Below are 12101 nucleotides of genomic sequence, written 5' to 3'. Positions count from 1 at the left end.
TGAACACAACACTGCAGTCCAGAGTAAATATAGATTCCCAATCAGCTCAACCATCAGTGGATGTTCATTTACAAACCCAAACAATAAAACAATTATTAGAACTTTTATCTCTTAGATAAATCCAGACAAATGAGTTTGCATTAGCAAATGATGAATTGTAATTTATACCTCTTTATAACTCTTTAATTCATTCAGAAATCAATGAATTCAAGACAGGCTTTAATTCTTTCATTTGGTTATGTGAAATGTTTTTCTCCTCAGCACCATTTCCATGAAAGCTTTTTTTAATTTCACTTTGTCTACATGGAGTTATTTCAACACTAACACAAGCTGTCCAACTTTATCAAATCTTCACATTTTTTGCTTCTTTTTCCTTCACCGTGGATGTTAGCGTAGTGGTTTTTATACAGTGTATTCATCCCTGACAGTCCATCAGGGATGAGTAGACTTTCACCAAATCAAAAGTGCTAAAACAGATTTATGAATACAGGGTCTTCAGACTAGTGATACATAAGTTCCATCAGGCTTCGGTTTAAGTCAGATGTGTTCATATCCAGTTACCTTCTCCATAACACCTGAACCAAAGGAGCTGCTCACCCTAACCCTAATCAGACTTGGTGCTGTTGAGGGAATTCAGCCATCTTGGTTCTAGTGTGTTGGAGGAGGACAGTGGGTCTGGAGGACAGGAGGACCTCCTGGTTTCAAGCCAGCTCACTGAATTCCTAAAATTGCTCTCCAACTCCCTTTGAGAGGCTGTTCCACCCTCTTGTGGACACATGTTTGACTTGCACCCTGTAGTCCATTTTGAACCACCTACCCAATCTGTTTTTGTTTAAGCCATTTGTCCTTGTGCAAATATATATATATATATATATATATATATATATATATATATATATATATATTTATTTATTTATTTTTTTTTTTTTTCAAATTTTGAGTTGCCATTCATTTTACTTCTCCTTTTTCTGTTTTCCTATTGTTTTCTCATCTTTTCATTCAGTGAATTGAAATCTGGTATCTGACCTGTTGCTCTGATCTGTGTCATGTCACGTCGCATCAGGTAAGCTGAGTAACTGCCACGGGATGGCTGCACTCACCCTGCAGCTAGATCAGTGTAATTAAACTGTGATCACACACAGTCCAGTGAATTTGGTCCTAACATTCTCTCCTCTCTCTGCAGGTCGTGTAGGTGTGTGGAGGGACGTCTTCACTGTGTCCATGAATGAGACATTTGATGCTTATTACAGACAGAAGATGGTCAAATCTGACCTAAGCTTTGACTTCTGCCTGTGAGGACAGCTATACTTCTCTCACCAAAGACTCTCACTCCCCTGATACAACTGATCTCTTCAAGTATCTTGAAGAAGATATCTTGAAGAAATTCATGCTTCTGCATCTCCATCAGCTCAATCAGTCTGAAGTTTAACTGTCTGAGAGTAGATTGACCTTCTAAAAAGTTTCCACAGAAATCACACTTGGAACCAAACAGAAATCACTGTGTAGCTTCTAAAATATCAATGATCAGTTCCAAAATTCACTATATTTGTTGAGGCTGCTATGTGCATTTGGGTTACTGTGGAAAGAAGCAGGTTCTGCAAACCACACAGAAAGTAAGAAGTATTTGGACCATGCAGTATTTACATCCACTTTCTTTCCACTTGGAAGCAGATAGTTTCTAACTTCCAGCTGGACTCTGCCCTTGTTCCAAAGACTGTGTGGTTTCTTAAGACAAATCACATCCTGTTCAATATACATAAAAATGGTGTCAGGTCTGCAATATTTCTAATGTTATTGCTTCTTTAATGTACACGTATGAATGTATTGTACTGTTACATTCACCAGATGTGACTCAACATTCACTGACACCTCAGGAATTTGACAGTTGTGAGCTTTCTTCTGAGTTGACTCGGTCTCCATTCCAATTCTCCTGCCTTTATCTTCTTTCTGTAAACGTTAGGTGAACTGTGCTGTCCAAACTAATTTCCACTGCTTAGAGTCTAGCACATAACAACTCAGTATATATTTAACAGAAATGAAGGACATTTGTTGGGTTTATTGTTTATTTTGAAACAATGTTTCTTGGCAATAGATCTTAAACCACTGAAAAGCCTTCGTCATTTCTCTTGTGCAGGAGAGCTGAGACTTTGGATGGCTGAACAGATGATCTGTCAATATTTGGTGTCATTTATTGAATTGACTGACTGTTGAGTAAGAGACAAAATATTTTGGTTATCTAACAATTTATCAAACAAGGGCCTGCTGCTCAAACTACAAACAACTGTCTGGGAGTTGTTTGTAGTTACAAATGTGCCACAATACAACCAACAAACTGGCTCTCCAACAGTACATGATTTATTGCCAAGAAGCATTTTAGCAGCAAAGACCAACCAACAAACAATTCTTTATTGTTTTGTCTTAAGTTGAGACTGAGATGATTGTGGGTGAGGGTGTTTTTATAGAAATTCTCATGAGCAACCACTTTCCCATTATAAACTCCTTTTGACCACCCCACTACTGTATACTTTTGTTAGCACTGGGAAGATCTGTGAAGTAAATACGAACATCGGAACCACCACCTTCTGAATTCTTGATGCTGTGACAGAAAGCAGTGCTTTACGAAAGTATTCACATTACCTGAACCTCTTCACATTTTGTCATGTTGCAACCACAAGCTACAATTATCTTAACTGACTCTTGTTAAACCAGGTATTTTGTGAAGGCCTCTGAGGTTTGCTACAGAGCATTAGTGAACAAAACAGTATCAGTTAGACCAAGGACCACTGCAGACAGGTCAGAAGTTTAAAGTAGGGTTACATTCTAAAAATTTGTGCATCTCTGTTCAGTTCATCATTTGAACATGGAAAGGATGAACACACACAAATAATTGGCCATCCACCTAAACCAAGGAAATAGCCAAGAGATCCATGATAATTTTGGAAAAGCAGGAGAGACCAACAGCTTTTGTGTGAGAATCAGCACAGCTGTCACACCTGAGCTCCCCAGAATGGCCTTTACAGAATAATGTCCAGAAAAAGCTGCTGGTGAAATAATGGCATAAGAAGTCCTGCTTGTAGTTTTCAACAAGCCATGAAGGGAACAAAACAAACATGCAGAATAAAAGATCCTCAGTTCATGGACTGGAATGGGAATACTGGCCCCAGTCAGCTGACACGGCACATCACCATGAGCCATGGCATTGTTGCCACTCGAACCTTGGATGAAGGCTCATCTTCCAGCAGGTCAACATTCTGTCATGAAGTTGGGTGAGTGGCGGTGAGAACGAACACAGTATACCCAGGAGGTGAGGATGAATGGTGGTTTAATGGTGAAATACAGCTCAATACAGTTAAAATAACAGGCTGCACAGTGAGTGGAGACTAATGCTAACTAGTGTTAGCAGTTGCTACTAGTGTAGCAACTGGCAAAGAGCTGCAGCCAAAACAGGACTACAGTTCTACTGTGACGACAAAAGACTACGTGAGGCAAGGTTCAACAGCATTAGACAAGGACTTAGACACAACGAGGATCCAACATAGACACAGAGACACAGGTGACATTAAATACACGGGGTAATCAGGGAACAAGACACACCTGGGAACAATCAAGACAGGATGGCACAGAGACTAACAGAAACAGAACCAAAAATAAACAGAGAAACTCAAATCACTACACATACAGCCAGAGCTACAATAAATAGTTTCAATGAAAGCAGATTTTGGTATTACAATGGACCAGTTAAAGTCCAGATCTAAATCTAATTGAGAATCTGTGGCAAGACTTGAACATTTATCTTCACAGATGCTTCCCATCCAATCTGATTCAGTTTGTATTGATTTGCAAAGAGGAATGAGACGTACCCCTACAGGTGTGCAGCTGCAACTGCAGCCAAAACGTTCTTCGAAAGGCAAGCAAACCTTACAGGTTTATTTTTTCTTTTCTGTAAAACTACCTTTAAAAACATGTTTGTTGCCATGTTGATGTACTTCCACATTATCATTATACCATAATTGTATTGGTCAATCATATCAGATCACCCCAAAATACATTGAAGTTCGTGATTGGTTCCTAAATGTGAGGGTTATTAATTGTGTTGGAAGGCAATGCATGTGTGTCTAAGTGAAATGTGAAGATGTATTTTCACATATTTCATTTCTTTCCATCTTTCTCCCACCAGCAGGTCAGTGGAACGGGAAGCAGGATGTCAGAAAATCCATCTGCACAAATATTCTACTGTTCTCCTTTTTCCATGTTGGTTGTGTGACTCTGTAAATGAGTAATTCTAGTTTAAGTTTGTAGGTTTTCTCGTTTTAACTTTTATAAAACCATCAGTCATTGACTGAGTATGTACTCATGTTGATTTAAGTGCGAAAAGGATTAACACTGAACTTATTTTCTTCAAGCAACAAAAAAGCACACAAATACTCAGAATATCTTTTGCCCAACTAATAAAGGAACTGATTTCTATTAATATTTTGGTCCACAAACTGTTAGAGATCGTCCGTTTAACTTTGCTGTTGTTTCCCTTTGTCCACAGAAAACATGTTCACTGGTTTTACAAAATATTTTACTTACTTGCACACATAATCAATTAATTCAATTACTTACTTAATTAAATTGTAACAAAATTCTGTAAAATGTTTTCACTTTTTTTTTTCTCATGGCAAATGTTAATCCACAGTACTCAGCCACGCCCTTTACTCACCCCACACTCCAGCGGACTGACTACTGACCAGCTCTCCGTCTCACGGGTCCGAAAAGCTTCTAATTCCTGGGTATTACCGCAAATAATATAGAGAACTTTTGTTTAAGCTGGGAGCGAGAAAGATTCGTCTAAGCTCTAACTACCTTCATCCAGACGTTATGACCCGCTTCAGTCTATGATTCAGACATCGGAGTAGCCCCGCCGGTGTCCGAGCTCATAAACCACGTCTGTTCACGGTAGCTCTTTCCCTGTCATTAACGTGCACTTATTACTGGCTTAGATAATTTTAGAGACTAGGAATAAGTCCCAGGGTCATTATTTATCTGAACTAAAGAACGTACGAAGCCCCCCCAATTTACTGGGACCATTAACATTGATTTTACATTAATCAGAAGAATTTAATCTAGTTGACTTAATTAATTTAACTGTCCACAACGTCAATTAGACTTTAGTATTTTTATTAGCAAGCTTTAGCAGGGGAGAAAAGACATACAGCAATTAACAAAGGATTAAGTAATCAATAGATTTAAGAAAATTTAGACATTTCACCTAATTCTAAACCCTACACTGTGTCTTACTCTAACCAGAGGCTTTGGGGGAGGCAATTTTACTCGAACCCAGATGCAGAGACGTTCCTTGGCAGCAGAAAACTTTAACGTCCATGGATGGAGTCCTGTCTTTGTCTTGGCAGAATCCTTTTAGAATAGATCCAAAGTTGAACTGGTGAGAATCCTCAACGAACTCAGTTCTTAATCCACAAAAGATCTTTGTCTATTCCCCATGTCCACTGCAGCATCGTTGTAATCCTTGGGGTTGAGTTTGGGGCCGCGGTCGAATCAGAATCCCGGGTTGTGGGTAAACGGATCTTGTTCCTTTCTTGTGCAGCGAGCAGTCGTCCCGGGGTATCATCACGCAGCCCTCCGTTGATTCTGCATCTCCGTTTGCTCGACTCGAACGCCGCGGAACAAAGAACCCCGATTCTGCGTTTGCATATATTTTTATACCGTATATTCTGCATGTCCGGTGCGTACTTTCCCTGACATCAAGTGCCTTCAGTTAGCCTCAACCTTTCCTCCACTCAACTTTTAACCTTCCTCTTTCTTTAAAACTCAAAGATCAACAATTCAAAACACCTGGTGCAGATATAGTCTCAAAATCTCACTTCCACTTTCTTCCTTGCTTAAAATTCTTTCACCCCTGCAGTCTATAATTGTGACACAGTTTCAGACACTTTTTACTCTTTACTCTTCAACCTCATACAGTAGTTAAAGAAATGATTATATGTATTTTACTCTGGGTTTTATCCAATTACTCAAAATGTTTAGATTTTATTCTTTAAACCTTTAATGCTCAAAATGAGCAATCTGAACTATTTTTATTCACTGCAGGCTGGAAGCTTTCTTCCTCTTTCTTCAGGAAACCTGCTCTTCCTGTTTCATAACTCTCTTTCTGCCTGATTATGATTTTTTATGATTAAATAGAAAAAAGTAGAATTAAAGCAAAGTTTGCAGGACACTATAACAACACACACAACCAGATAAATTTTTTTACCGTCTGACTCTACTGTTGGGTCTTGATGTCACCTGTGTAATCAGTTTTAAAGATAACTTTATTTATTGTTATTAAACTAAAATCTCCAGCATGGGGAAGTGGGCTGAGCTTGACTTTTCTCGACACAAAGCAGCAGAAAACCTGAGCGTAGATCTTCTGGGTGTTGGTAAAGCATGGTGAACCTCAGCAGGACGAGCTCAGCCTGCATTTATAGATCTAGGGGACAACCCAGATTTAGTAATTGTATCCTCTGTTTTTGCAAAGATGCTTTTATTATTATTGTTATTATTATTATTGATTATTTATGGTAATTAACAGAGCTCTTTAGCTCTTTCAGATGGATGCAGTGGGTGCGTTCACACTGCAGCCTTAAGTGACTCAATTCCGATTTTTTTTTTATGTAATGCGACCTGTATCTGATCTTTTCATGGCAGTGTGAACAGCACAGGTCGGATCCTTTTTCGAATGTGACCCATATCCGATACGTATCCGATTCTAATGCGACCTAACGTCCAGGTCGCCTTCATCCGAACTGAACGTCACTGATTCTCAACAAATCTCACTATTCTGCGTCCTGATATGCGCAAGTGGGAAGAAAAACAACAACCATGATGGACTATAATGAAGATTAAGTTGTTAATATGCTGCTCCGCCCGGACAACAACTTCAAATATGTAAGCTAAGCTCCACCGTTAGCCTCCATGTTTACTTCCGCAAACACCGAGCACTTCTTCTTTTTATGGTAGTTGGCAGAACACTTAGAACGCTGACGCTATTGCGCCCTCTACTGCGCATGCGGGACACTTTCAGGTCGTTTGCCCGTTTACACTGCAGAACACATACAGGTCGCATTTACTGGCAGTGTGAACGGCCCCGGCAAAAAAATAGGAATTGCCAAAAAATCGGAATTGAGTTACTTCAGGCTGCAGTGTGAACGCACTAGGGGAAGACAAGTTGCTTTGTAAGGTACTGAGGCTCAACCAAGAACTTACCAACATATTTTTTATAAAGTTATATGTTTATTGTCTGTTGCTTAAATAAGCTGATAAGCTATGAGACTAACTTTTGAAAGAAGAAATAAAACCCACCTGCTCAAACATTTTGTGTGGCCAAGCACTGCTAAATGTTAGCAAAGTGAAGACTTTGGAACTAGAAAAGTTGCTGCTAAATAATCAGATATGAGCATTTTGTTCAGCTGAAATTCAATTAATTTATTTATCGAAACAGTCATTGTTCCCATCTTTTGTCGCTAGAGTCTGAAAACAGGCCTTTCCAACATGATTATTCATGCATAATCATGTCAGTCCAAATATCCACATTCACCGTGAACATGCTTTTTTTCCCCAAGTTTAGAGCTTTTGCTGCTGGGTCCCTCAGCTGCTTTGTAACAGTATATCAACTCTCACAGAGAGGAACAAATTCCATGAGCCTTCCATGTTCCATTCAGGAAATAAAATGCTTCTTGCATTCCTTAAAACATCAGTACAACACATCAACTCTTTAAACTAATAAAACATGATTATCAACACTTTACAAACCATTGTACACATTATTTAATCTATTTCTTTGTCTATGTGCAGTTAACCAACACAAAATATCCAAAGAGGTTTCCAAGGAAGTCAATACTTACCCACTTCCTGCCGATTTATCCAATATTGAACAATGAATTAATTGAGCAAATTACAGTTGGAAAGAAAACAGACATGCCAAAAATACTGAAAATACAGAAATGTCTACAATTACCAAGAGCTAAAAATGGATGGAGAGATGAAGGATCTGTCAGAGTTATAGTTGTAAATGTTTTTAGTTTAGGTTTTCTCTGTACTGCTGCCTTCCAGAAGATGGCAGTAAAACATAACATTTCCCAACCTAGTGAAGCTCAGTCTCCTTGGACTGCACCATGGAGAAAGGGATGTGGTAATTGTTGAAGCAGACGAGAACTTCTGAGTCAAAAGGTGTCAGTTTCTCTTTTGCTCCACGATACTGACTCGTTCTTTTTCTGTTTTATTTTGTATTTGACACAACTACCTGCAGATGTTTACCAAAATACAAAACTAATAAAAAATGTATTTCTGAAAACCAGATGATTTTAATATATTCTGATTGAAAATAATTAATGAATAATTTTAACCCTGGCTGTTCTGTTTTTCACTTTTTAGACTAAGTCAATTATTAACAATTCAGTTTAATAAATTCAGTGTTATATAGCACCATTTCACAACAAATGTCATCTTAAGGCACTTTATAAAAAATAATTTGAATTCAGTTATACATACATTCCAATTGATTATAGTTATCAAACAGTATAGTCAATTAATTATTTAAAGTAGATTAAAAACTTTGTATTCAAGGAAACCCAGCAGAGCCTGGAGTCCCTGACCTGCAGCATCCACTCCTACTGGACCAGCATGTAGCCCTTGTGTTGCGCCGCATCATTGACTTTCATGGATGGAACAACAGTGGAGAGGAAAAACTCATCTTTAAGAGAAAGAGACCTCCAGCAGAACCAGAACCGGGCTCAGTCCAAGCAACCATCTTACACAAAACGAATGGAGGTTTGAGAAGACAGAGCAGAATGCACAATTAGAAACTGATGAACTGATGTAGAATGATTTCTGATATTGATTCTGATATTGATGAAAGTAAAAAGTTAATAGCAGGACAGTTAGCTCATGGCAGCATTATCAAGGCCAATCCCCTCCTCCAGGAAGGTAGAACAGCCAACCCCAGCGCCAGACCAGATATAGCTTCTATGGAGAGAAAAATAACAGAGAAACAAAAATTTAACAGATGAAATAAAAAATAATACAAAAAGGAGAGCAGGAGAAGTAGGAAGTGAGAAAAAGTGGGTGTCTGCCTCACAGATTGAAACTAGGAGCTGGTTCCACAGCAGAGGAGCTTTAACTATAGATGTGGCTGGTAAGGTAATTTTATTTATATAGCACATTTTCAGCAACAAGGCAATTAAAAGTGCTTTACATGACACAGGACGAAAAATGGGATTTTTGGCAGCTATTGACACCTTGTTCTGCCGTGCGCATGGAGATTGAGGGCTTTCGGCAAGAGGTTTTTGTCAGAGTCGAGCACTGCCAAAATTGGTCAAAAATGCTGTGTGTCCGTGTTCCCTTATCAACCCCCTCCCCTTGTGCCTAGCAGAGGTTTTTGTATTTAAATGAAGTTGCTGAGTGCCATGCAAATGCAAATCAACTGTTGAGCACGGCCTTTTGACTCTTATTTGTTTTGTAGCTAACCCTTTTTACCTTCTGTTCACCATAAAGAAGTATGTTTGGAGAAAGAATATTAAAACAATCTATCTTGTCCATTAAAATATACATTACATGTGTGTTAGGAGCACTGAAAAACTTAGTTTTGGTTGAATTGATGATATAAAAGAAGAATATGCATGATTACATACAATAGACTTTTGTGAAACGTGATCTTACTTTGACATTCCTCCTATCTGAAGATTTATCTTGTGATGGGAGGAATTGCACAACTTAATCAAAAATAATAATAAAAAACATGTTCCAGAGTGGTTCATTGTACATAAAGTATTTTTGTGAATAATATTCAAACTAATGTTAATGTTCACTGATTGCTTTAAAGACCCAGAGTCATGCTATGTTGGAGTGGTAGTGACACCGTTCCACATCACAATACAGGACTTAAGAAACTACAGATGATTTATCAGTATTCAGTTGCTTAACTCTCAAGTTTAAATTGAAGAACAAAATGGTTGAAAGTATGTGATACCTTCTGATAGGGTATAAACATTTGTATTCTTTTTTTTAAGTTTTGTTAGTTAAGCACTAAACATAACTCACGGATTATGAATCATATTCTGTATAAACTAAAAAGGAGACAGCTCAAAGTAGAATTGAGTAAATAAACATCTATACATTTAAAAACATTTTAGCAATTAATTATAATAAAAATAAAATATACTGTCACGTAACTTTTGAAAAAATAACTTTTAGAATGTATTTTTCTTGCGTCAACTTTCATTTAACACTCCAGTCCAGTTGGTGGCAGTAAAGCGCTTTCATAGTCGGTCAAGCACCCGCCATTAAACTCCAGAGGAAGATTTACACCCACGCTAACCGGTGCTACTGCTAAACCCAACATGAACGAAAATGCCCGTGCGTTGTGTGAAATGGTGGCAAAAGTCCTATTTCACGGAGTTACCTTTTCAGTATCGTTTTGATATTAAGCAATGTCCCGGCGGAAAACAACAGATGGCACCGCGGCGGTCCAACAGGCCGAACCCACGGTAAGAAAGCTTTTATGAATAGCGAGCAAGTGCAGCTAGGCGAGTTGCTTTGTTTGTTTTTTACAGAAAGCGGTCTGTCGTTTTTATATGCCGAAACAAGTGTAGGGTGAGATTTTGTATTGTATTTTTTATTACATGTGATGTTCTGAACTCTTAAAAATACTCGCATCTTCTTTTATTTTTTCAGACCAGAAAAATGGCCAAGCCTCAACAGCCAGGCCTCAGACCACGGTGCCGAGGCGCTCTTACGGAGTCCACCAGGACGAAGAGAAATTCATTAAGTTATGATTTCACATTTAGTCAATAGTGAACACTCGCATATTTGTAAGGAAAACTGATCTTCCCGTTATTTTATTTATTTCGTTATAACGCAGCACAGCAAGGACGGATATGAATGAGGACGAAGTCATGAAGCCGGTATGCATTATGTACAGTCACTGCGTTGATTCCCGACTGTATAATGGTTGGTTGAGAATAATTTTAACTTATTTACTTATGTATTTTTGAGAGAGGTATATTTGCTACAATATTTTTTTTATTTTACATTTATTTCCACAGACTCCACAGAATGGGAGTCACATTTGTGTCAATCAGACTCTTCAGAAACGTCCTGATGTCCGTGATGAGGACAGAGATGCAACTGTGTGTGAGTATCTACTATTTTAGAATGTTGATGATATTTTATGTTTATGTACATAATGTAATTATGCTATGTACTGACAATGCACAAAAATGTTTTCCAGCTGCATCCAGGACCTACTGCCAGTCATCTGGATGTAGCTACAGAAAGAAGCAGGTAAGATTTATTACTAATCTAGAGGTCACAATTCCTTGAATGATTAAAGCACTGTGATTTATTAAAATCCATCAAAGCAAATTATCTCCCTCAGAGTTTGTTGAACTATGTTTTACTATTTACCACCAACTGCTTTTAATTATTTTTTCTTCCAATTGTTTCCAAGTGTTTTCTCTTTTTCATTAAAGTTTGTATTTTTTGTATGAATGTATTAATGTGTTTTTTTTGTTTGTTTGTTTTAATATCTTATGTGTGCATACTAAGCTGGAAGTTGCCAAACAATTTCACTGTAGTTTCATAATGACTAAAAGATGCCTGTAGCTCATAATGATTGTCTGTTTTGTCTCAACAGCTGATGGAGGAAGGCAGAGGGTACTGGCAGCTGAGGAGGTGGCATTCTGGGAGGATGGCAGCTATGAGGCGGTTTCAGGATGGACCCCAAGTTCCTCCAACCAGGAGCTCAGTGACATCAGGTCTACAAGACCGGAAGAGACGTCAGGTCTATGCTACAGAAGAGATGTTGGGCCTGTCCTGAACGCAGCATGTTTGATCATGTTTGGACAAAAAAACATTGCCAGATGGTCCAGAAATGGACAAGTATTTATATCTTATTTTGTGTGCAAACAGTAAGATAAAACACCAAAAGTCGTGGTAAGAGACTTGAAGCTAACCTTAAATACAGCATTTTGCGTCATAAGCTTTTGTATGTTGGATCATGCTCAGAAAGAAAGCCACCACCACACGGCTCAGAAGTATACAAGCATTTTGTGCTGTAATCT

General features: G+C 38.3%; 1 protein-coding gene across 3 annotated transcripts in view; it reads left to right on the top strand.

The window, feature by feature from the left end:
• sult4a1 (sulfotransferase family 4A, member 1) overlaps window positions 1-2900 on the top strand; it is a 56467-nt gene extending 53567 nt beyond the window's left edge. For 2 of the 3 annotated variants that reach the window (XM_015017152.1, XM_015017151.1), the window contains one exon: window positions 1184-2900. In XM_015017152.1, coding sequence (XP_014872638.1) covers window positions 1184-1296 — 113 coding nt within the window. In that variant the 3' untranslated portion in view covers window positions 1297-2900. Of the gene's footprint in view, window positions 1-1003; window positions 1064-1183 lie in introns of all 3 variants that reach the window. The other variant, XR_001422093.1, reaches the window with a different exon arrangement.
• The last annotated feature ends 9201 nt before the right edge of the window (window positions 2901-12101 follow it).

Source organism: Poecilia latipinna, unplaced genomic scaffold (assembly GCF_001443285.1).
Source record: "Poecilia latipinna isolate Pla-1442-1.1 unplaced genomic scaffold, P_latipinna-1.0 Scaffold2109, whole genome shotgun sequence".
Taxonomy (NCBI): domain Eukaryota; kingdom Metazoa; phylum Chordata; class Actinopteri; order Cyprinodontiformes; family Poeciliidae; genus Poecilia; species Poecilia latipinna.
The sequence above is the reverse complement of the archived record's forward strand: the minus strand, read 5'-3'. Positions and strand labels throughout refer to the sequence as shown.